Raw genomic sequence first — 26,707 nt, 5'->3', positions numbered from 1 at the left:
TCAGGGCAGATGGAAGATTTTAATCCAAGTATTTTATACCCAACCAAATTGTCATTGACCTGTGAAACCAATTTTAAGACTATTTAGATTATTCAAGACCATAGAAAATATACCACTCACATTCTCTCTCTGCAAAAAGTATTACGTTCTCTCCCCACACCCCTGCCCCAGGTGTTCTCAGACTTCCCAAACCCATCTCGTGCCTCAGTCCATCCCTCCACATAATCCACCAACACCCCAACACACACTCCCATGTTGAGATTGGCAGCTGGCTTCTTCCTCTGACGTCAGTCACTCCTCCTCCCACCTCCTCAGGGCATTCGCTTCCACACAATTCCAACGTCTAGCACTCCAGGCCCGGTCTTGTCTATCTCCATCTGGAGCAATAGTAGCTTATTACTTCCTGTCTTTCGTGACCAAATTGTATTGCTAAAGGGGCTAATACATATCTTATATGTTTGAAGTTTACAGACGACTAACCCCTTTCCTCTTTTTGGGGCAATATGTTTCAAAATGTAACCTGGAGGGGAACACAGTGGATTCAAAGGAGAATTTAATTCCCCAATTTAATATTTGCAAAATGTCACCTCTGTAACACATTCTTAAGAAATGAAGCAAGCATGTGGGACAGTCACCTGGCTTTAAAAATGTTGTTTTTCAAGTCTTAACTGACAGCTACCAAAACAAACATCTTGCAGCGAGACGGGAGTTCTGTCTAGCCATCTGTGCTTTCTCTTGCTAATTTTTGGGAAAGCGTGAACATTGCTACTTTCATCGTACCCCCAAATGGAACTTCTGAACCTACATTCAGTTTACACAATGACTATTGTGTCTTAAACATATAACCTTCCTGAAAATGCTGTTTATCACTTACACACGGTGTGTCATTATCTAATTGCATTAAGTAAAACACAACTGTTTTACCAATTATTTACTATTGTTTTTCTTAATATTTATTGTTAAAAGTATTACATATGTCCCCTTTTTTCCTCCCATTTACTATTGTTTTTTTAAAGCTGTTTTCAAGGGCATTCTTAAGTAACTATATATTATATATAATATAAATGGAGATAAAATACATATGGAAATATATATGTATATACTAAGGCCCGGTGCACACATTCGTGCACAGGTGGGTCCGGCCAGCCCACCCTGATTGCCTGGGCCGGGTTGGGGAGGGGCCGCAGGTGGTTGGCGGGCCCCCTGGTTCAACTCCAGGCTGAGGGGACAATTTGCATATTAGCCTTTTACTTTATAGGATATCCTTACATATAAGTGTATATGTACATATGGAGCATGTTGTATACATGGCTGGATAGATACACACACATATATGGAGACAGTGGATGGCTGTTGAATGAAGTGTCTTCATTCTAAACCAGCCGTGGGCAAACTATGGCCCGCGGGCCGGATCCGGCCCGTTTGAAATGAATAAAACTAAAAAAAAAAGACCGTAGAGCAGAACCTCTCTGGAGATCGAGACCAGAACTTGACTGGAGATCCTGGCTAGGCTGCTGATCAACTGAACGCTGTCTCCGTGTCATTCCTTCTTCGCCAACTCCATCCACACCTTTGGGAACCCCTGGACCCGCTGGGGTTGGACCCCGGCATCTGGCGCCCGAACAGGGTTCCCTTAGTGGGGATGGCATGGTGAAAGTCAGAGCAACCGTCTTGGGACCTTGAAGAGAACAAGAGGATCTCAGACTGCAGTCTTTGGAAGGAAGACACCATGAGCCACACACATGCAACGAGTTGAGAATTAATACTCCCCCTTCTCAAGAATGAAGTATCTGATGGCGGCGATATAGGCAGACGCGTCCCAGGTCGTGTCCCGGAGCAAATGGAATGAACAGCTGAAACTAGTAACACCCACACCGAATTGGCGAAATTGCTCAGCTGGTGAGAGAGTTTGCAGCCGGGAAGAGCAGAACTCCCCTGGAAAGCAGATCCAAGCAACAGCAACCTCCTGAGCACCACATCCTCTGCTGAGGAACAGCAGCTGTACGTGAAACCTCGCCCCACCAGCCAGAAGAGCCACCACAGCTGTGAACAGCACCCACCAGAGGAGCTGCTGCCAACTGAAGAGCAGTAGCTACCACAACCGCCCGAAGAGCAACCACAGACCAAGGAGTCACTGCCACCCAGGGAGCAACCACTGAACGACTCAACATCTAGATATGTCAGTGAGATCAAACATGGGTAGACAAAGAAACCCCCAAAGGAAAGAGAAGGAGGACTCTCCAGAAAAGCAGCTAAGTAATACAGAGGCATGCAACATGACAGAAAAAGCATTCAGAATAAGGGTCCTAGAGTGCATAAACCGGATGGAGGTAAAAATCGACAACCTCTTCAAGAAGCAAGAAGAAACAGATGAAAAAATCGATAACATATGGAAGAAGCTAGAAGAAACAGATGAAAAAATCAACAACTTAAGTAAGACCCAAGAAGAAATGAAGAGTGATATAGCTGCAATGAAAAACTCCATTGAAAGTATCAACAGTAGACTAGGAGAAGCGGAGGACCGAATTACTGAATTAGAAGACAAGGAAGCAAAACACACCCAAAATGTACTGCAATTGGAGAAAAAAATTAAAAGACAGGAGGAGAGCCTAAGGGAGCTTTGGGACAACATGAAACGAAACAACATACGAATAATAGGAGTACCAGAACAACAGAAGGATGAACAAGGATTAGAAAACCTACTCGAAGAAATAATATCAGAAAACTTTCCTGAGGTGGGGAAGAAAAAAGTCACACAAGCCCAGAGAGTCCCAAACAAGGTGAACCCGAAAAGACCCACACCAAGACACATCATAATCACCATGGCAAATGTTCAGGACAAAGAGAGAATCTTACAGGCTGCAAGAGAGAGACGGAAAGTTACATACAAGGGATCTCCCATTAGACTGTCAAATGATTTCTCAACAGAAACACATCAGGCCAGAAAAGAATGGACTGAAATTTACAAAGTGATGCAAAGCAAAGGACTGAATCCAAGAATACTCTATCCAGCAAGGCTATCATTCAAACTTGAAGGGGAAATAAGAAGCTTCACAGACAAAAAAAGGCTAAGGGAGTTTGTCACCACCAAGCCAGCAATGCAAGGAATGCTAAAGGGACTGGTATAAAAAGAAGAAATAAAAAGCTCAGAAAGAAAACAGCCACACACACACACAAAAAGAAATGGCTACAAACAAGTACCTTTCAATAATAACTTTAAACGTAAACGGACTAAATGCTCCAACCAAAAGACATCGAGTGGCTGAATGGATAAAAAAACATGACCCATACATCTGCTGTCTACAAGAAACCCACCTCATTAGAAGGGACTCACACAGACTGAAAGTGAAAGGATGGAAAAATATCTTTCAGGCAAATGGAAAGGAAAAGAAAGCTGGGGTAGCAATACTTATATCGGACAAAATAGACCTCAAAGTGAAGGCCTTAACAAGAGATAAGGAAGGCCACTTCATAATACTAAAGGGATCAATACAACAAGAAGATATAACCCTGGTAAACATATATGCACCCAATGTAGGAGCACCCAAATTCATAAAAAAAACTCCTGGAAGATATCAAAGGAGAGATCGACAACAATACAATCATAGTAGGGGACTTTAATACACCATTGACAGCACTGGATAAGTCCTATAGACAAACAATCAGCAAAGATACAGCAATCCTAAATGACTCACTAGATCAGATGGACTTAATAGACATCTTCAGAACACTTCACCCCAAAGCCAGGGAATATACGTTCTTCTCAGGTGCTCATGGTACATCTTCAAAAATAGACCACATATTGGGTCACAAGCAAAGTATCCCCAAATTCAAGAAGATTGAAATCATAAAAAGCATCTTCGCAGACCACGATGGCATAATATTAGAAATAAACTACAATAAAAACAACCCAAAATACTCAAACACCTGGAAGCTGAATAGCATGTTATTAAATATTGATTGGGTTACCAATGAGATCAAAGAAGAAATTAAAAACATCCTGGAAACGAATGACAATGAAAACACAACAATCCAAAACCTATGGGACACAATGAAAGCAGTCCTGAGAGGGAAGTTTATAGCTCTACAGGCCTATCTCAAAAAACAAGAAAAAATGGTAGTAAATCATCTAACTCTACAACTCAAAGAATTAGAAAGAGAGCAACAAGAAAACCCCAGAGTGAGCAGAAGGAAGGAGATAATAAAGATTAGAGCAGAAATAAATGACATAGAGACCAAAAAAACAATACAGAAAATCAATGAAACCAAGAGCTGGTTCTTTGAAAGGATAAACAAGATTGACAAACCTCTAGCCAGACTCACCAAGAAGCAGAGAGAGAGGACCCAAATAAATAAAATCAGAAACGATAGAGGCGAAATAACAACAGACCCCACAGAAATACAAATGATTGTTAAAAAATACTATGGACAGCTCTACTCCAACAAACTAGACAACATGGAGGAAATGGACAAATTCCTAGAAAAATACAACATTCCAAAACTCAATCAGGAAGAATCTAAAAATCTCAACAGGCCAATAACTATGGAAGAAATTGAAGCAGTCATCAAAAAGCTTCCATCAAACAAAAGCCCAGGACCAGACGGCTTCACAGGGGAGTTTTACCAAACATTCCAGGAAGAACTAAAACCTATCCTCCTCAGACTACTACAAAAAATTCAAGAGGAAGGAACACTTCCAAGCTCATTCTATGAAGCCAGCATCACCCTAATACCAAAACCAGGTAAAGACAACACAATGAAAGAGAATTACAGGCCAATATCCCTCATGAACATAGATGCCAAAATCCTCAACAAAATCTTAGCAAATCGGATCCAGCAGTACATCAGAAAGATCATACACCATGACCAAGTAGGATTTATCCCAGGGATGCAAGGATGGTACAATATCCGCAAATCAATAAACGTGATACATCACATAAACAAATTGAAAGAAAAAAACCACATGGTCATATCAATTGATGCAGAAAAAGCATTTGACAAAATTCAACACCCATTTTTGATAAAAACTCTCAGCAAGGTGGGAGTAGAAGGATCATACCTCAACATAATAAAAGCCATATATGATAGGCCCACAGCCAACATCATACTCAATGGACAAAAACTAACACCATTTCCCCTAAGAACAGGAACAAGACAGGGATGCCCCCTCTCACCACTCCTGTTCAACATAGTACTGGAAGTGTTAGCCATTGCAATTCGGCAAGAAGAAGAAATAAAAGGCATCCAAATTGGAAAAGAGGAAGTAAAACTGTCCTTATTTGCAGACGACATGATATTATACATACAAAACCCTAGAGATTCCATCAAAAAGCTACTAGACTTAATACATGAATTTGGCAATGTAGCAGGATACAAAATTAACCCCAAGAAATCTGAGGCATTTCTATACACCAATAGTGAACTTTCAGAAAGAGAGATTATAAAAACAATCCCGTTTACCATTGCACCAAAAAAATTAAGCTACCTAGGAATAAACTTAACAAAAGAGGTAAAAGACCTCTACTCAGAAAACTACAGGACGTTGAAAAAAGATATAGAGGAAGACATAAACAGATGGAAGAACATACCGTGTTCATGGATTGGTAGAATCAACATCATTAAAATGTCCATACTACCCAAAGCAATCTATAAATTCAACGCACTTCCCATTAAAATACCAACGGCATACTTCAGAGATCTAGAACGAACTCTCCAAAAATTCATCTGGAATAAAAAAAGACCCCGAATAGCTGCAGCAATCCTGAAAAAGAACAAAGTAGGTGGGATCTCAATACCAGATATCAAGTTGTATTACAAAGCCACTGTTCTCAAAACTGCCTGGTACTGGCACAAGAATAGGCATATAGATCAATGGAATAGAATAGAGACCCCAGAAATCGGCCCGAACCAATATGCTCAATTAATATTTGACAAAGGAGGCAAGAACATACAATGGAGCCAAGATAGTCTCTTCAATAAATGGTGCTGGGAAAATTGGACAGATATATGCAAGAAAATGAAACTAGACCACCAACTTACACCATACACAAAAATAAACTCAAAATGGATACAGGACTTAAATGTACGACGGGAAACCATAAAAATTCTAGAAGAATCCAAAGGCAACAAAATCTCAGACATATGCCGAAGCAATTTCTTCACTGATACAGCTCCTAGGGCACTTGAAACTAAAGAAAAAATGAACAAATGGGACTACATCAAAATAAAAAGCTTCTGCACAACAAAAGAAACCATCAACAAAACAACGAGAAAACCCACTGTGTGGGAAAACATATTTGCCAATGACATATCTGGTAAGGGCCTAATCTCCAAAATTTATAGGGAACTCATACAACTTAACAAAAGAAAGATAAACAATCCAATCAAAAAATGGGCAAAGGACCTAAATAGACACCTTTCAAAAGAGGACATCCAGAAAGCCAAGAGACATATGAAAACATGCTCAAAGTCACTAATCATCCGAGAGATGCAAATCAAAACAGCAATGAGGTACCATCTCACACCTGTCAGACTGGCTATCATCAACAAATCAACAAACGACAAGTGCTGGAGAGGATGTGGAGAAAAAGGAACACTTGTGCACTGCTGGTGGGAATGCAGACTGGTGCAGCCACTATGGAAGACAGTATGGAGTTTCCTTAAAAAACTGAAAATGGAACTCCCATTTGACCCTGTGATCCCACTTCTAGGAATATATCCCAAGAAACCAGAAACACCAATCAGAAAGGATATATGCACCCCTATGTTCATAGCAGCACAATTCACCATAGCTAAGATCTGGAAACAGCCTAAGTGCCCATCAGTAGATGAATGGATTAGAAAACTGTGGTACATCTACACGATGGAATACTATGCTGCTGTAAAAAGGAAGGAACTCTTACCATTTGCAACGTCATGGATGGAACTGGAGAGCATTATGCTAAGTGAGATAAGCCAGTCAATAAAGGAAAAATACCACATGATCTCACTCATTCATGGACAATAGAGACCATTATAAACTTTTGAACAATAATAGATACAGAGGCAGAGCTGCCTCAAACGGATTGTCGAGCTGCAGCGGGAAGGCCGGGGAGGGTTGGGGGGCAGGAGGTAGGGGGGTAAGAGATCAACTAAAGGACTTGTATGCATGCATATAAGCATAACCAATGGACATAAGACACGGGGTGATAGGGGAGGCTAGGGGACTGTCTAGGGCGGGGGGATAAAATGGACACATATGTAATACCCCTTGTAATACTTTAAGCAATAAAAAAAAAAAAAGACCGTACCCTTTTATGTAATGATGTTTACTTTGAATTTATATTAGTTCACACAAACACTCCATCCATGCTTTTGTTCCGGCCCTCTGGTCCAGTTTAAGAACCCATTGTGGCCCTCGAGTCAAAAAGTTTGCCCACCCCTGTAACCCTCATTCATCTTGTTATTTAGAAAGGGTGGGTTGTCACTCATTTACTTTGAATGTTTAAAATTACGTCTTAATAAATGGGCTACGGGACTTCGAGGTATGCTTTCTTTTGGCTTCAGGGTGCGTTTTTCCTCGTTAGCATGTCCTGCTTGGCCACCCAGCCGTTCAGTGGGTGGTGGAGCTGGGCGTCTGGTCCCGCGGGTGGCCCTTCTGAGTCAGACTGGGATCCATGGTGTTGCCCTGGTCGCTCGGGTGAGGCGGCCCCTCCAGCCTCTCCCTCCAGCTGGACTCCCCCCGGGACGGAGGGGACCATCCTCCGTGCGGGGCGCCCAGCGGCTCCCCTGGCTTCCGTGTGGGGGTCCCCTGATGGGGCTCCTCCTCCTGACCCCCCTTACAGGCTCCCCTGGGACACGGGGCAGCGTGTGGGCGGGGCGCCAGCCCTGGTCCCGCGGGCGGCCGGGTGGGGGGCGCCGCCCTGGGACCCGATCAGACCCGCAGGCTCCTCGGGGCGCGGGGAAGGCCGGCGGGGTCTGTCGGCGCCGCGATGGCTCGGTTCCGACCCAGACAAGGGCTCACAGCATCGCTGCAGCCCCGGAGCCCAAACCGGCTGCGCGCCCGTCCCCGCCCCGCGCCGCCCGGCCCGCGGGACCCGAGGGAGGACCAGGACCGGGACCGGGAGGACCAGAGACCCACAGCCGTGCCCCTGCCCAGGGCTCCTCCTGCGCCCGCGGCGGCTGTTGCAGACCCTCCGGGTCCGGTCCCGGCCCCGGCCCCGCCCCCGCCCCCGCCCCCGCCCCCGCCCCCGCCCCCGCCCCCGCCCCCGCCCCCGCCCCCGCCCCCGCGCGGCGCAAGGCACGCCGGGACCCCCGGTCCCGCCCCGTCACCCCGGCAACCGGCGGCGCGTCGCCCGGACAACAGCCGGCGGCGGGGATGCTGCGCGGAGGCCCCTCCCAGGCTCCGCGGCGCCGACACCCGGGCCGCCGGCTGAGCCGCGAGCAGGACCGGGCGCTGCGCGGCAGCATCTACCTCCTGCGGGAGACCGGCCCGACCGGCTTCCTGCTGCGCGAGGAGGAGCCCGCCTTCCGGGACTTCCGAGTAACGGCCCCGACCGCCGACCGCCCCTCCGAGCCCGACCCCGCCTGACCTTTCCCCCGTCCCCCACCTCCCCCCCATCCCCATCCCTGAGGCCCCGGGAGGCGCAGGCGCAGGGACCTGTTGCTCGGAGAAGGTCCGGGTGGAGCTGGGACCCGGGTCGCACCCGCCGGGGGAGGGCGCCCCGACCTGCGGGTGGAGAGCGGAGCCTGAGGTCTGAACGCGAGGTCTGAGGGCGAAGCGACCTGAGACCGTCGGGCCCGCACCTGCCCCGCACCTGCCCAGCACCACACGACATGTACCCTCTGTCTGCAAACCGGCTGTATTTGCTAAATATCCGAAATCGGTTTTCCCCGACCCATAAGTCACTCTCAAGCTAATAAGACCCCACAAAAACCCAAAATCTTAGAAAGGTCTTTAGCTTCACTGCAAGGCAGGAGAGAGAGATTTTTTAAATTAACCTCCTTTCCCCTTGCCTGAGTATAGGCCATTTACAAACAGTCTTGCGTGACCATGCACGTCGTTGACGGAGGCGAAGGCCAAGGACGATGGGCGTGAGGCGTCAGATTGGCCTCAAGAACTAAGGTGCCCTGTAGCCGAGACGCAACCCTTCAGTCACGGAGGCTGATTACCCCTAGAAATCTCCTTTAATCTAATCATTTGTTCATTTAGCTTTACTCTAACCCAGTGGTCGGCAAACCGCGGCTCGCGAGCCACATGCGGCTCTTTGGCCCCTTGAGTGTGGCTCTTCCACAAAATACCGACTTCTGCGCATGGGCCACGAAGTTTCAATCGCGCTGTCCGTGCGCGCCTGCACGTGGTATTTTGTGGAAGAGCCACACTCAAGGGGCCAAAGAGCCGCATGTGGCTCGAGAGCCGCGGTTCGCCGACCACTCATAGACGAAACAAGTACACAAGACGAGTGTGGATGGGAGAGTTGGAAGGGGTCGACCTCCGCGAACGTACCTCCATCAGATGGAGGATGTTTTTAGCAAAGGCCAGCGTAGCAGTGCCCTAATTACGTTAATAACAATGTACCTACCTAGATAGTTTCAGTTTAAAAAATTTGGCTCTCAAAAGAAATTTCAGTCGTTGTACTGTTGATATTTGGCTCTGTTGACGAATGAGTTTGCCGACCACTGCCCTAACCCCACAAGCTGCCTGGAGCTTTAGAAAGTGTGCGTTTTTGCTTTCAAGGTTTTCCTGGGAAACCCGCACATCTGTAACTGCCCCGCGTTTCAGAAAAGACGGGAGCTGTGCAGGCACATCTGCTGGTAAGTGGCAGCCACACCGCCTCCCACAGGGACAGCTGGGGCCTCCCGCGGCGGGTGCCCTTCCCGGGGGTGAGCCGTGCGGGGTGGGAGGAGGTCGGTGCTGGGGACGAATACAGGCAAAACGGTCACGGCTCATCAGTATACTCCAGGGTGTTCTATTCACTCTAAGTGCGGTTTAACTTAAAACATACTACCACCTCTACGTGTTTTGAAGGTTAACATTTTTAATAAAAATCAATGTGTGTGTTCTCATTACGTACAAATATGAAATCGATAAGACAGGGAAAGACTCCCTGATCATTCACGTCACTGATAACTATGCGTTTGGTTAGCGTGTGTATTCTTTAGCTTATTGTTTTCCTTTTCAATAAGCATTTGATACTGTCTTTCCAGATAGAAGTAGGACTTAACTGGAGATTCTTCTATCAAATCTGAAATTTGCCCTCTAATGTCAGAACCTACTTGTAAGGGAATTCCAGAAATAAAGTAATAAATGTGCATTTAGTTTAACTCAATTCGTTTTGTTTATCTACTATACTGATGTCAAAAAGTCATTCATTATATTATAGAAAATTTGTGATTGATATCTGAGAGAGAAAAAAATCAACAAGATTGTAAGAAAATACTGTGCATCTCATATTTCTAATGCTTTTTGTTTATAGGTTTTTTAAAAAAAAACAGTGTAACATCCGTTATTCCTAATGCTTTTATTTACCAAATTTTTTGTTTTGATCAGTTTTTACTGAGCATCTACTAACAAGTTATTTGCTCTGGTTAGCGTAAGGCTATCAAATATGGTCCTTTCAACACTTGCTGTTTGCTTTTATTATTATCATTAAAATATCTTTTTTCCCATTTTTATTTTCTGCCAGCTTCCTTGGGGCAAGGGCAGTCTTTCCTATTACTTATGTCACGTAACTCAGGTTTTACTGTATATTAACTATAAACCGGATGGAAATATAATACAAGTATTTAATATACTGAAATATACTTAATATATTCAGTACAAATTTAATATATATATGTTACCCACTTTTAAAAAATAGTCATATTCCATTTTCATTGGTAATTTTGAAAATATTTTTCCTGTCATACAGTACAATGGCTCATGTAGGAAAATAGCCATTTGGTGCTCTCTCCAGAAAATCACTCCATTTCTGGGAGGAGGAGACATTTGGGAAAGTTAAAGGGTCCTGTGAATCCCCGAATTCCCCCACTAGCCTCTCTGCAAAGGACCTGATGTCATGAAGAAATGCCTGGACCCCGTCCGGCAAAGTCCTTTACTGTAAATCAGCGGTCCTCAAACTTTTTAAACAGGGGCCAGTTCACTGTCCCTCAGACCGTTGGAGGGCCGGACTATAGTTTAAAAAAAACTATGAACAAATTCCTATGCACACTGCACATATCTTATCTTGAAGTAAAAAAACAAAACGGGAACAAATACAATATTTGTATTTGCATGTGGCCCACGGGCCATAGTTTGAGGACCCCGGCTGTAAATGTCTTTCGTTTCCATTTATCATACTTTTTTCACACGTGCTTATTTTAAAACATAAATGTGACTGCTTTCATAACAGAAAGCTGGTGAGGGTTTTCAGTTTATCCTCTGCATCCAGTAGTGTGAATTCTATAAAGCCATTCCTACTCTAAAATTACAATGAGGTCATTTTTGAGGTCCTATCAGAAATAAATGTGTTGTTTTGTTTTTCTTCTTGTGAATCTTAGGATCTTGTTGAAAAAATTCAAGCTTCCAAGGAATCATGAATGTAAGTTGTGTGTGCTTTTATACAAACTATTTTGAGGTTCACAAATTATAATCCTACAATTAACCCAAAACCCTTCAAATGCACTCGTGGCACAGGCTCTGGTAGTAAGGAAAGTGAGGTACTGTCCACTCTTTTTATAAATCAGTCTTTTCTGGCCGTTTGGCTCTGAAAGGAATACAGCACAGTGGGAAGGGTGATGTCATCACTCACCCCGCACTGTCCTCCTGACACCGGAACCAAAAGGCTGCCTTGCAGCACAAGCCGTGACGTCTGTGCCGCTCTCATGCTGCTGCTGGACTTTAACATGGGGTGTCGGGGGGGGGGGGTGTCCGCTAGACGCTTTGCAGCTGGGCCTGGTGGAAGGAGAGATCGACGACCTGCTTCGGGGGGTGGGCCACCTGCCATCTGCCCCCAAACCAGCCAACGACCCGCGTGTGCGCACGGAAGGAGACGGGGGCGCGAAGCAGAAGGAGGTCGGCCCGGAGGACATCTGCTCCATCTGCCAGGAGCTGCTGCTGGAGAAGAGGCTGCCCGTCACCTTCTGCAGGTGCTGTTTCCCGCCCACCCCTGTGAAAGCATCCTAGTCCATGTGTTTGTAACCGACGCCGGATGGCATGCTGTCGGCACACGTTACACATTTAAATGCCGTGTTTCCTTGGCCTTTTTTTTCCCCAAATATATTGTATTGATTTTTTACAGAGAGGAAGGGAGAGGGATAGAGAGTTAGAAACATCGACCAGCTGCCTGCTGCACGCGCCCCACTGGGGATGTGCCCGCAACCCAGGTACATGCCCTTGACCGGAATCGAACCTGGGACCCTTCAGTCCGCAGGCGACGCTCTAGCCACTGAGCCACACCGGTCAGGGCTCCTTGGCCTTCCTTGTCTCCTAATGTATATGTTGTGGGAGGTCCTGTTCTTACTCTGACTATTTCTGGGCTACATTTTAAAGGGTGAAAATGGAAACCTAACTCTACTCGTTTCACTTTAAGTTTTATTAAAGTCGAATATTCTTGACATTTCTCTTTTAACACACGAATAAATGCCATGGTTTAGAGTAGTTACAGAGAGTTTTCCAAAAGTAAAGATTATTTTACTTTAAATGATAAAAAAGAAAATTCTGTTTTTCAGAGCTCTGTTTGTAAACCTAATGATTCAGAGTGTCACCCACGGTTCATTAAGTGTCACCGTCAGCTGTTCTCGAAGGCAGCCGGATTTGGAAAATGGGGACAGCCGTTTGCGATTGAGCATTTATTCATTCTTTGTTTTCCCTCCCGATCATTTTCCAAAATTGTGTCCACACGTAGTTTTCACCACTTCCCCAAACACTGTGTCTCAGGAGACGTTCACTGGGTGAAGCCGCATACCGCGGGGTTTCCAGAAAGAGAAGGTGGCAGCCTGCTCCCAGCATGCTTTTTATTAAAAAGGGAGCAGGCCCTGGCGGTGTGGCTCCGTGGCGGAGCATCAGCCTAGGAGCCAGCAGCTCAGGGCTCCATTCCCGGGTTGCGGGCTCGGTCCCCAGTGGGGGGCGTGCAGGAGGCAGCAGATCACTGGTTCTCTCTCATCATCGATGTTTCTCTCTCTCTCTCACTCTCCCTTCCTCTCTGAAATCAATAAAAATATATTTTTTTAAAGTAATAATCATTGTTATAATGTTCCTTTTTGTTAATACTATGTGCATTCTCACTTTACAAATGGAAGATATTTCCATGCTGCAAAATTTTTTACCACCATTTCGTTGAATGGGGGCAGTTAGCTTGGAATTCTGATGCAGTAAATTAAAGATGACAGACTAGACAGACAGGAGAAGATAAAGTGGGCGTTGACGTAAGCAAACGAGTTGTAGCTGGAAGCTCGGGGTCTGTTTTTATGGGGAATAAAGATGGTAGCAGAGAACATTGTCTTGACACACATTTGCAGAACCTTGTGTACACAGATGGCAACCTCACTTCATTTCTCACAGGTTTGGCTGTGGCAATAACGTGCACATCAAATGCATGAAGATCCTGGCCAACTACCAGGACGCGGTGTCCAGCACGTCGATGCTGAAATGTCCGCTGTGCCGGGAAGACTTTGCGCCCTTAAGCCTGATCTTGGAGGAATTCAAAAACGCCAGCAAACTGGTGACCGTGGCGGAGAAGGAGCGGCTGGACAAGCAGCTGGGCATCCCCTGCAACGGCTGCAGGCGGTGCCCGATCCAGGGGCCGTGTTACAAGTGAGTGTCCGAGGGGCCTTGGGGGCCAGTTCCCTCCTCCCTGCGGGGACGCAGCCTGGGGCCCAGGCATCTGTCCGCCTCCCGCCTCCCCTCCTAACGGAGCGTTTACCCTGCCCGATGGGCGATGGGCCTGTGGGGAGGGTTTTCAGACCGGGAGGTAGGGGGGCCAGGACCCAGAACTTCACTGTCTCCTGCTCTTCCCTCGCCCGAGGGCAGGGCTCTGCACGACCCCCCCCCCCCACCAGCGAGATGCCCAGTGGTACCGCCCTGGGGTCCTGGGCCCGGCTTTGCTGATGGTCCTGGACGAACTCCCAGCTCAGAGCCCTGCTCCGAGCCCCTCCCCCTCGCTCACAACCCTTCGTTTGCCTGCGTCCCCTGGGCCAGCGTCAGCTCGGGGCTCTCAGAGGGGACACAGAAGAGGGGGGCGCTGCGAGCGGGAGGGGAGGCGCTGAGGTGCTGCCCCGCTTTCCCTGAGGTGAAGAGGGGGGTCACAGGAGGAGCAGGAAGGCGGGCGGCCGGGAAGGTGGACGGACAGGAGAGCGCTCTCGTCCAAGAGGAAATACAAGCTCCTGGCCCCTGGGTTTCAGCCACGGAGGCCATCAGGCTTCTGTCTTACAAAACGATAACTAGTAAGCAGGCATTGCTCAGGCTGCTACCTGTGTTGACGCTTGTTACCATGGCAACAGGAAACTAACGCAAGGTGGGACATTTAGAGGGGCCTTCTCCGCACGTCTGCCTGGTTCCCAGGAAATTCTGGCCAGAATTCTTCATCCCAAACCATCCAAATAACTGGGTTTTCCTTGCGCGCGTGTCCAGGTGCACCCAGTGCGAGGAGTACCACCTGTGCCAGGACTGCTTCCGCAGCTGCGGCCACGGCTCCCACGCGTTCACCTTCCGGGAGGTGAGTGTCCCCGAGGGACACCCTGTGGGTCCCCTGGGAAACGGAAGGAGGTGCATCTGCGAACAGCAGGACTGGGTGGCACTCTGGAGAAAGTGACATGAGACTGAATAGACACCAAGGACCTTACTCTTTGGAGAGCTCTCGCCCACAGGGACGTGCCGGGCAGTCGGTACGTACATTCGTGATCTGTAAAACCCAGCACAGTAGCAGACGTGACAGCGTTGTACACAGCCGTCAGGACAGCCATCGGACCTGACGATGCATTCTTAAAGAGATGTGACCATTACAGACTGAGTTTCATATCATGTTACTGACGTGCAGCCTATGAACTTTAATTCGCAAAATAAAAGTGTTTGTGATCGGCACAGAAACATGTACGTTTTCTCTATTACAGAAGAGAAATCAAAGATGGAAATTGCTAGAAAAGAGATCAGATGAGACTGGAAAATACAGAGACATTAGCAATGACATAGAAGAACAGACACCACATTTTCAAGAAAAGCCAGGGTGAGCTTCTCAGTGAAATTTCGTGGAGGACGTGGGGTACTTATGTAACGATTGAGTTTGACAAGTTTCATTCAGTCCTTTGTTCGATAAATACATGCTGAGTCCTCATTACAGGCCAGGGGACATTGCCGTAAGCAGGTGGGGAGCGAGGCCGGGGGTCAGACGGCTAAACCCAGGCCCAGGGCAGCCAGGTCGGCTGCCTGCCTTCGGGCAGTGACATCCGCTTTGCAATGGGGATGATTCTAAAACCAGCCGCGCAGGACTTCTGTGAGCCTGAAGGGAGTTAACACACACGGCAAATATTCCAATCACGTCGTCTGTCATTAGTATTAATTCTACCAGAGGTTGCACTAGGTCCTGGGGAAGGAGTACAGTAATTCAATGATCCTCTTAATAAATGTAAAATTAAAACTGACACATTATGTATGCACCCCTATGTTCACAGCAGCACCATTTACAATAGCCAAGATCCGGAAACAGCCCAAGTGCCCGTCAGCAGGTGAGTGGATAAGGAGGCTGTGGGTCCGCTGACACCATGGAACACTATGCAGCTGTAAAAAGAAGGCTCTCTCACCCTTTGAGAAGCATGGAGGGACCTGGGAGTATCACGCTAAATGAAATAAGCCAGTCAGAGAAACACAAGTATCACATGACCTCACTCATATGTGGAATCTAATGAACAAAATAAACCGATGAACAAAGTAGATCCAGAGACATGGAAGCATGGATGACTTTCAGAGGGCAGGTGGGGGTGGGTGGGAAGAGATCAACCGAAGACCTTGTATGCGTGTATGCCCGGCCCATGGACACAGACAATAGGGTGGGGAGGCCGGGTGGGCTAGAAGGGGTCCATGGGGAAAAGGGGGGCACATGTAATACTGTCAACGGTAAAGTTTGAGATAATAAAGTGGTTTAAAGAGAAAGAAGAAAAGGACCCTTGCAGGGGGATTTGAGATCTGCTCTGACGTGGTTGGCCCTTTGGGAAGGCGGTCCCCCGCCCCCCACACACACACCCTCTTGCAGGGAGAGTGCCGAGCAATTGGCTGTGATCAGAACACAGACGGGACTGTTCTCCAGTGGGCAGGCCCCCAGACCTTGTGTCATACCCCTTAACTACTAAAAAAATCAAAGTTGCTGCTTTTATTAACCTACTAGCTACATTGTAAAATATATGCAAAAGGTCATTTTTAAAGGGTGGAATTGAATACTTTTTAAAATTGAATACTTTTTAAAAATTAATTTCAGTGAATTAAACAAAATGTATATATACACTGAGTGGCCAGATGATTATGACCACCCCATCAGTACTTCATTGACACTTCCAAAAATACTGAATATTGAAAACTTCCTAAGCAAATACTCTCAAGGTTTTATTATTATTATTATTATTATTATTTGCATAACCAATCCACTTCATTGTACTGATGGGGTGGTCATAATCATCTGGCCACTCAGTGTATACTAGAGGCCAGATGCACGAAATTCGTGCAGGAGTCGGCCTTCCTTCCCCCCATCTGCCTGCACCGGCTTCCCTCTGGCACCTGGGACCTGTTCTTCCCTCCGGCCACTGGCAGGCACCTGGGACCTGGGCTTCCCTTGCAGCCCTGGCTTCATCCGGAAGGACGTCTGGAAGGACATCTGGTCTAATTAGCATATGACGCTTTTATTATTATAGATACACATAACCCAGGGGATATTTAGCCCACGCCCTGTGGGCACTTTGGGGACCACCGCCCTTCATGCGCCCATACAGAGGCTCTGCCTCCTTTCCCTGGGCCCTGGCCCCTGGCCGAGGGGATGAGGAGCCATAGGGCTCAGGGTGCGGGCGATGTGTGGGGAGGCCAGCGAGCATTGGCGGCAGAAGAACATTGGAGACAGAGAGCGAGCCACACAGGAGGGAGACTCGGGGATCAGGGGACGCTGAGCCGATGGAAACAGGCGCATCTTCCCTGGGACTCGGTGGCTTTGGTGAAAGCGGGCCCTGCAGCCGCCGGTGCATCTGCGGAGGAGCAGGAGGCAGGAGCGCCCTGGACGTGCGTTCCCAGCGGCTTCTGAGTACCAGGGGGGCCTTCGCCCTCAGCTCTGCTGGCTGTGACTCTGGGTGCAAAATGGGCCTGGTCCTTTCAGAGCCTCAGCCACCCGGTCCGGCAATACCGAGGGGGTCAGCATCCCCCCGGGAAATGAGGGCATCAGGCTAGTGCACTAGGACCTGCCGGCTTATCACAGCGGCGGGAACATCGAACGCGGCCAGTGAGCGCCTTCCTTCCCACCAGACAGAAGAGCCAGTTGAGTCGTACGCTCTTACAATATATATGTATATTCCAGTCTGAGTCTGTTGGCTCAGACTGAAATAATTGGTATGATTCTCATCAAAATTCTGCTCTGGTTTTCAGGTTACTATTTTAAATTGAAATGACTAAATTTAATTCTTTTTAAAAAATGTTTTTATTGATTTCTTTTAGAGAGAGAGAGGCAGGGAGAGGGATAGAGAAACAGAAACATCCATGATAAGAACCATGGATCGGCTGCCTCCTGCACGCCCCCCCACTGGGGATCGAGCCTACAACCCGGGCCTGTGCCCTGACCGGAATCGAACCCTGACCTCCTGGTTCCTAGGTCGATGCCACACTGGCTGGGCCTACACTTGATTCCTGATGACGCTGATGTGAAAGTTGGTTCCTCCTTGTTCAGGATCAAGACAATAGACTTTGTAGAACTGTCTGCGTCCGAGAAAGCAGGTGTTTGTTCATTACGCTGTGGGGGCGGCTCCCTTATGGACGAGCCTCCTGGTCGGGGCGTCCCGGACCAGCACCCACGTCCCGCTCATCCCCCCACCCCCCCAGCCAGGTGCACACGCCGAGGCCAGCGGTGCGGTCGCTGCCCCTGCTGATGATCACCAAGAACAGCAAGCTGCTGGCGCCCGGCTTCCAGTGCCGCCTCTGTCTGCAGGCCTTCCGCCCCGGCCAGTACGCCAGGCTGCTCCCCTGCTCCCACAAGGTGGGTCCCCGCCCCCCCCACGCCGCGCCCCCGCTCTCCCTGCGGCCGGCACTCCCAGACGAAGGGGCCACAAAAGCCTCCCCTTTCTCTCCGTGGTGGTACGTGCAGATGTTCAAACGGAGCGGTGTCTTAGAGGAGCAGAGAGACCATCGAAACGGCAGCCTTGCCCCTAAGAGTGGATTCCTCTTGGTTAGGGCTCGTTTCTGTGCATGCTGTCCAGGAAAGAGAGGCTGGCCCTTTAAGTTAGAGTCTTGCGTCTACTGTAGTTACCTGTCAAAAGGAAAGGCTTACAGAATACTAGATTTTATGTGTATATTTTATTGATTTCAGAGTGGAAGGGAAAGGGAGAGATAGAAACCTCAATGATGAGAGAAAATCATGGATCGGCTGCCTCCTGCACGCCCCCGCCCCCTCGGGGGTGGAGCCCACAACCTGGGCATGTGCCCTGACTGGGAATCAAACTGTGACCTCCTGGTTCCCAGGTCGATGCTCAACCACTGAGCCAGGCCGGCCGGGTCAGAAGACTAACTTTTTAATGTATTTTTATGAGTCTTCGGAGGAAACAGAGATGCTTAACTTGACAGAGTTGGTTATTATTTCAAATGAACTCACTTGAAATATCGGAGTGTAATGTTGCTTGATCGCCGTGTAGTTGGTAACCAGGTTTTTCCTGAAATTAACTTACTTATTTTAGTTTAGTTTTCAGTTGTTTTAGTTTTCAGTTTGCCTTCAGTATTATCTCGCATTAGTTCCGGGTGCAGCATGGAGCTTAGGCAGCCATCGCCTTGACCAGTGTCTCCCAGTATTTCCAGGGCCCGCCTGGCACCGCCATGGTGCTGACAGCACTGTCGGCTCTGTTCTCTGTGCGGGACTTTAATCCCCGGGACCATCCTGCCGCTGCCGATACAGAAACACACGCAGACACAGAGGACGGACTGATGGCTGCCGAGAGGAGGGGGTTGAGGAAGGTGAAGGCAGTGAGAGTACCAACTGGTGGAATGAAATTGTTCCAATAAACAGACATGGATAGCTGCGGAGTCACCCTTACTTAAGATGTCTGACTGTTTTTCGCCCCAACAACGTGATTTATTTTATCTCACCGTCATCAGACCAATAGTCAACTCTTGTTGGCTATGACTTTTTTTTGTTATTTAATCATTTTCATTCATTAGAAAGAGTAAAATTAATGGCTTAGATAAGTAGTCTTAAACAAAATTACATAAATAATACCCATAATAGGCTTTCCATTTCAATGTTGAAAATGGACATAATAATATAGGTATATTACATTTTATGAAAATAAAATAGACCTATAATAATACTATAAGCTATGCCACATTTATCGTGGTTTTCTGTTTTGTTTTCAAAAAACGCATAACCCATAACCAATTACATTTTTTTAATATATTTTATTGATTTTTTACAGAGAGGAAGGGAGAGAGATAGAGAGTCAGAAACATCGATGAGAGAGAAACATCGACCAGCCGCCTCCTGCACATCCCCCACCGGGGATGTGCCCGCAACCCAGGTACATGCCCTTGACCGGAATCGAACCTGGGACCTTTCAGTCCGCAGGCCGACGCTCTATCCACTGAGCCAAACCGGTTTCGGCCAATTACATTTTTAAGAGAACCTCTTCAACATGTTTTTATAAAACTTGATAAATTATGATTACCTTTCATTTTTGCTAGTTTTAATAGTAACTCAGTAATGAAACAGGAAAATTTGCATAGATTATATACATATATATATATATATATATATATGCCAAATATTCTAAGTGTCCGACCAATCAGTTGACTGCTCAATAAGTCACTATGACGCACACTGACCATCAAGGGGAAGATGCTCCGACCGGTAGGTTAGCTTGCTGCTGGGGTCCAGCCGATCTGGACTGGGCAAGATGGGCCAGACACGCCCTGGAGCCAACCTCCCACAGCCCCTCCCTGGCCTCTAAACTACTTCTTCTAATTAATTTCCTTTCATGTGCACGAATTCGTGCACCGGGCCTCCAGTATACATTATAAGCAAGAGATTCATACCCTCAGTTAACTCGTAACTTTTTTTTAAGTTTCACAGGAAATGTATCGACAGCTGGTTATTCCACAAGTGCAACGCCTGCCCCATTGACGGACAAGTCATCTACAACCCTCTGCTCTGGAAAGACACAGCCGTGAACGGACGCGGACATCGCTCCGTCCCAAACACAGAGGCTGCCCACCTGTGGAAGCAGGAGGAACCAGGGCTCTTTGTTCCTGGTACCGGGTTAGTCGTAAAACAACACGGAGCTGGGACTTTGCCTAGCATCCACCAACGTAACTCTGAAACGTCAAAGACGCCTCAGCGTCCCACAGACACCCACCAGGAAATGACCACAGGTGACCTGTACTCTGTCAATGTAGACGATGCAAATTCAAGAAGATTAATCTACGAGTATAAAATCAGGCAACACTTCCCCCGGTATTTTCACGATTTACCCACGGGATCTTTTGGGAAAATACCATCTCAAACATTTCTTCCTTCTCTCGCTCGCGAGAATAACGTCTGTCCCCCTGGAACGGGAGGCCCCCGGGCCAACGACGCCGGTCAAAGCCAGCAGCTGACCAAAGGCTCTAAACGCATCAACCACAATCTGACGAAGATTCTCCGTGCCAACATCAGAGAGGAAAACAGGAGACCAAATACCTCCAGAAGATTCCGATCTTATTGTCAGTTGGGGTACAACTGAGCTTGGTTTGTCTACGAGGTGTGCTAACTGTGTGGGGAAACTTAGAAATAAATGCCATCATCAGTCAAGAAGGCCTGTGCCTCACCCTTTATATAAAACATTGGAAGGAGTTCAGTTATGAAAATACACGTTTGGCTAACATCAGAATGTTCTAATATTCGGATATTGAACATAAAATGTTTTCTTTGTAGAACATAAAGCAATACTTTGACAAATGGGTATAAAATTCTCTGTTGTCATTTTGCCCATTTGTCCGTGAAGAACTAACTACACATAAAGGAAATTAGTTCACTTTTTATAAGACTTAAAGTGTTAGGTGTTTTGATGAGTATGTTCAGGATGTTATGAATTATGAATATTTTTTGAACTTTTATATCTGACTGTATGCTGATTAAAATAATTATTATTACTTAAATGAAGGAAGGAGATTTTTCTTGTATTGAATCACTATTTTCAAACATTCCACTTGATAGCATAGAATGGGATTCTTTCCACATACGTGTGGGATGCTAGTAGAGAAAAACAACAATGCCGTAAAATTTACTTTCCGCTAAAAGGAAGATATAGACAATATTCCTGTACTAGTCAAACTTATTAATGATAACTCTGCCATCATTGAGTTTTCCTACTACAGTAGTAAACCACACACAGAACATTCCGCCCACAGCCTGCTCAGAGTAGTGAGTCCGTGTACCTTTCTGTAGGACGTTCGGATGGTCCAGAGAGCAGGGGAGCTGACAGAGCCCCACGGCAAAAACGTAAGCGTGCGTGACCGTCTTCTCCGTGTCCAAGGGTCGCAAGCCCGCGACTCCCGGGAGCGTGCTCACCCACCGGGCTGTCTGAGGCAGACGCTGCAGTCAGCCTCGTGGTTTAATGAGGTCCGCAAGGCTGAGAGCCAGCAGCACGTGAAGGGGAAACTTCCAGGAGACCACTGGGGAGCTGGCGTGTCCTGCGGGACTGTGGGATGTCATTCACAACCACAGCGAGCGTGGGTGTAAAACCAGGAGATGCAGGTCCCACCAGGGGAGGTTTCGTCCACAAAGGGAAGGAAAAGACACCATCTACTTTTCAACACGTGAGCTTTCCCCACAGAAATAGGAAGATGCTTGTCCACCAGAGCAAGCAACGCAGAGAAACGTGTTCCTGCAGGGGTTCACCCACCAGCACAGGGGTGGCCCTGACGCTCGGCTGGTACGTACACGTTTGGTGAAAAGGTTTTCTCACCGTTTGTAACGGAGTTTATTAACGGAGTTTGGTTTTTAAAATTACAATTGTGATTGATTTCTAGACGACTTTTCTCCAGTGGCGCTCTGAACGCTTTTGTCCCGAAAAAATACTTAACGCGTTGGACATGGAGCTAAAACCGTAGGTAAGTCAAGGCCTCTGGCGTCGCGCACCGGTTTCTGTTCAAAGCCCCGGAGGTGGTTTATTGAGCCCAGATAAAGCAGCGCCACGGTTTAGGTAACTGTTCCAGCTCAGAGCTCCCAGGAAGGGGCCCGGCTCGCTGCCACCTGACCCAGTGCTGGTGGGCGAGTCACTTCTGATAAACTCACGCAGACACCCAACTCCACCCGGCTCCCTTTCCCGTGGCTCTTACCGGCCAGTCTCCTCTGTGCTGCTTTGGAGGCGAGAGCGTGATGACCGGCAGCTGAAGTCACCTGCCTGGCGCTGAGTCTCCGATTGTGATGAATGACATGCCCTCTCCCCGCCCCTTCCCTGTGGGTTGGCTCCTGCAGGACTCGTCAGGGGCTGCATCATTCTCTTAAGACTCCAGACTCCGCCCGGCCAGCTACCGGCGTGGCTCAGTGGTTGAGTGTTGACCTATGAACCAGGAGGTCAGGGTTCAATTCCCAGGCAGGGCACATCCGGTGCTGGCTCCATCCCCAGTAGGGGGCGTGCAGGAGGCAGCCGATCCATGGTTCTCTCTCATCATGGATGTTTCTCTCCCTCCCTTTCCCGACCTCTCTGAGATATATATATATACCAGAGGCCCGGTGCATGAAATTCGTGCACAGGATGGGGGGTGTCCCTCAACCGGCCTGCACCCTCTCCAATCTGGGACCACTTGGGGGATGTCCAACTGCCAGTTTAGGCCCGATCCCGCACTGCCCTCCCCTGCTGGCCATCTTGTGGCAGCCATCTTGTGACGTCGTGCGAGGGCATTGTGCTACGCCACCTAGGCTTTTATTATATAGGAGATATATATATATATTTAATTTATTTTTTAAGACTCCAGATTCCCCTCCATGGAGGCCAGGCCCTGAGCCAGGGCAGCTCCCCCTGGCTTGTATGGGGCAGGGATCCAGATGGAAGTGCCCATTTCAGTGCCAGGGTTGGGCGTCATAATGGCCACCGTGTGGTTGAGTGGATTCAGAGCCCAATTCCCGTCCGAACTGACCAACTAACATGGTATTTCCAGCCCCGCGCTCATCTGTTCCACAAACTGTCCAAAGGTGGCACCGGGTGAGGCTTCTAGAGAGCTTCTGAAGCCCCAGGTGCAAAGGGCCAGGACCGAAGTGCGTCTGAGTGAGTGAGTGCACGGCCCTCGAAGGAGAGCCGGCGCTCTAAGTGCGAACAGCCGCGGGTGAAACGCCGTCTGCGGTGTAAAGCCCAGAGAGCTTCCCGAAGGTGGGAAGGAGGCGGCGTATCCTCGTCTCACTTGGGTATTTCGGGGATCGCAATTTATTTCACATGCTATCCATTATCTTCAGAAGTCTCATTGGAGGAAAACGAGTATGTCTATCTTATGTGAACTTCGGAGAACACGACAAGCAGAGAGAGAGATCAAGTTCATCCTATACACAAGGGGTAATCAGAGGTATAATGCTTACCTTACTGTAGGGAGCAGGATAAATTAAAAATTAATACCTGCATTCTTCCCAGATTAAATGACAACTCAGAGAGGAGTATGTCGTCGTTTGCCCAAAATGAACAATGCATCGCGCACCTTTTCAGGTTTATCTCATCTTTAATGAACTGTGTGTGACATTTTACAGATCTTCAGGTGGTTCCAGTTTTCAGCAGTGAATACAGTAGTAACGGCCCTAAGTATACACTGGGATGGGGCCTCCTCTGACGAAAGAATACAAAAGCTAAAAACACCTGGAATCAGAGGGCGAGCTGTCAGCACTCGGTCTGCGATGGACAGTCACACAGTCAGATTCTCTACAAAGACAGCAAGTGCACGGGCCAGTGTGACTCATCCCCCAAAAGGCAGACGTGACTCTGAGCGTCACCCTGGGGGGGCGGGGTTTTGAGGGGTATTGGTTGCCCACAGGTCCCTAAAACAGTCAGAGGCGTCGATCCCAGAGGACTCGGACCGGGAAGGGATCTGAAGATGACTGCCAGGGCGGAGAAGTGCTCCGACTCCTCGACACGTGTGCCCGGTGCGGTGTGCTGTGAATTACAAAAGGGGGTGATCCCGACACAACTGCCTACACGTCGTAAAAATGGGCTTTATAAAGTCTCAAGGCCCTACTGTGCGTTCAAAAATACACGTCGCTGTGCTTTCGTACACGAACCCATCGGGGAATCGAGGGAGACGTTCGCTTTTCAGGTATGTGCAAAGTACGTACAAAGGATCCACAAATGCGAACCACTTGTGACCAAAATTCTCTAGGTTTACATTTGCAAAAGCCTGGGTTGGCTTCCATCCAGCATCGTAAGGAAGTGGGACGCGGTGGAGGCTCATCATCACGGGGGTGAGGAGAAGTCGATGGCTTCGTCTTTTGAACAGGAAATGCGTGAACCCGTGAACCGCTCGCCAAGGGGAAGGTGCACATGGTTAGCCGTGAGGAAGGGTAAAGGCCAGTGCTTTCCAGGGAGGACAGAAAATAGGGTTTTATTCTGAAACCGAAACAATGCATTTCTGGAAAAGCCCTTGGGGACACCTCTTCTCGTTCCCTTTACACGAGGGTGAGTGAGCGCACGTCTGAAAGGTACGCCCTTCCAGCCACGGTATCCCCTCCTGAGCCGGGAGAGGGAACACCTCTACTTAGACGTGGGAGAGACATACGTTTAAGATATTGATGAAGTGAAACTTTGCACTCGACGGTTTCCCACTCCGAGATAAACGACTGACATGAACTGCATTCAAACAAGAATCCACAAAAGAAAGAGAAACGCAAGTGCATGCCGATTGCACCATCCCCACGTGAAGGAGCAGGTCCCTGTTCTTAGTGAAAACTGCATGTCTGCTGGGGCTGGGGCTGGGCCGACCGAGACAGCGAGGTGCATCTTGAGGGAAAATGGGGTCCCCCTGACACAGCACGTCTCCTCAAGGCACTTCCACAGCCCGAGTCCTGGCCGCGCCCCCAGTTCCTCGGTGCGGCTCCTACCGTGTCTCCCGGTGTCCGTGTCCGTGAGAAGCCTCCTCTGATGGGGGCCTCTTCACTACCCCACACACAACTCAGTGTCAGCCTGGGATCCCCAAACACTTCTCCCCAGGGGCTGGGAGACAGGGCCACTGTGCCCCTGGGCTAGATGCCTCAGCAGGGGGTACGGGGACCAGCTACATGCCTCAGCAGGGGGTATGGGGGGCAGCTAGAGCCTCAGCAGGGGGTAGGGGCACTGGCTGAAGTCCCCTCTTGGAAAGTGATACCTTTCATGGCGCGTCCACAGATCCTCTAAGCTGAGGTGGCTCCTTTTGGCTCTTTCGATCTATGTGCCTTGGGTCTCTCTGTTGCTCTCATGTTGATCAGCAGGATGAGAAATTAAGCCATTTTCCCCCCATTTTCCCCCCCAAGAAAAAGGGGCATCTGCTTCAGGCGCTGGCCTTCGTGGAAATTTTAAGAAAAACGGGACGTGTGGATTTTAATTAAGAAGGGATTTATTTGGGATCTAGGACTGGTAACTTGGAGCAGAAAACATCATAAACAGCTGCATGTGTTCACGAGGAATTCTTCGCTGTGATGAGATGAAGTGGACAGGGACATATTACTTCCGAAACTGGGGGTGCGGATGGGGGTGCTGCTAAGGCTCCAAGTGTTTTATGAAAAAACTTGCTTTCCCCATTAAATTGAAACTGTTTTTTTCAAACATCTCTTATGAATATTAACAGAAAAAAATCTATACACACACCTAATATCCCAAAGGTATTTTTGAGTCTCAGGGAAATGACATTTCTTTTTTAGCTCATCGACATTTACGAAAAAAGTTGCAAGGCTATTTCCTTTAGTTCCACACACTCTGTTAATGTTTTAATGTTCATAAGGAACATTTTTAATTTATTGATCTTTAAAAAAATCAAGTTTAATAGCATTTTAGTGACAGAATTTTTGTTAATAAAAGATGTATCTTAGAATTGGTTTTCGCTTCCATGTATCAGAGTTGAAACTAAAGGTGCGCTTGGTGAGTCTCTCTCTCTCTCTCTCTCTCTCTCTCTCGATGGGTGTAAAGTTTTCCTGGACAGCTAAGCCCATTTCACTTTTGAGGGAAGGAAAAAAATTTTAAAATAAAAATTTAGTATCAGAGCATCCGTTTCTCAGATTTCTAAATAACGAATTATCACCTTACTGTCTGTTCTGGAGCTGCCCTCTCCGGCAACCAAGTGGCTTCTTGCCCATCGTATGTGACTATGGGGTGCCCTTGGGGTCGATACAATCCACATGCTGTGTTTGCAGCAGCAACAACGGAAAGGTTGAGTGGCCTTCAAACCCTAGAAAGACATCAGCCCAGAACCGGTCCACTGCGTTCCAGGGCAGGCGGCGGGAGCAGAGCGGCCATATGTCACCTGAAGAGCGGGTTCATCCCCACGGCTTCACGGGGTGTCCTCAGCGCCGAGCAGCCCTTTCTCATGGAGGCA

General features: G+C 48.0%; 1 protein-coding gene across 1 annotated transcript; it reads left to right on the top strand.

Annotated features, from left to right (window-relative positions):
• The first annotated feature begins 8,356 nt into the window (after positions 1-8,356).
• ZSWIM2 (zinc finger SWIM-type containing 2) lies at positions 8,357-21,025 on the top strand. Its single transcript, XM_059704842.1, is given in 10 exon segments — positions 8,357-8,521; positions 9,716-9,792; positions 11,518-11,558; positions 11,895-12,105; positions 13,520-13,771; positions 14,588-14,672; positions 15,067-15,179; positions 18,023-18,176; positions 20,248-20,864; positions 20,866-21,025. Coding segments are annotated over 10 exon segments (1,875 nt in total).
• The last annotated feature ends 5,682 nt before the right edge of the window (positions 21,026-26,707 follow it).

The sequence above is a fragment of the Myotis daubentonii genome, chromosome 7 (genome assembly GCF_963259705.1).
Source record: "Myotis daubentonii chromosome 7, mMyoDau2.1, whole genome shotgun sequence".
NCBI lineage: Eukaryota > Metazoa > Chordata > Mammalia > Chiroptera > Vespertilionidae > Myotis > Myotis daubentonii.
The sequence above is the reverse complement of the archived record's forward strand: the minus strand, read 5'-3'. Positions and strand labels throughout refer to the sequence as shown.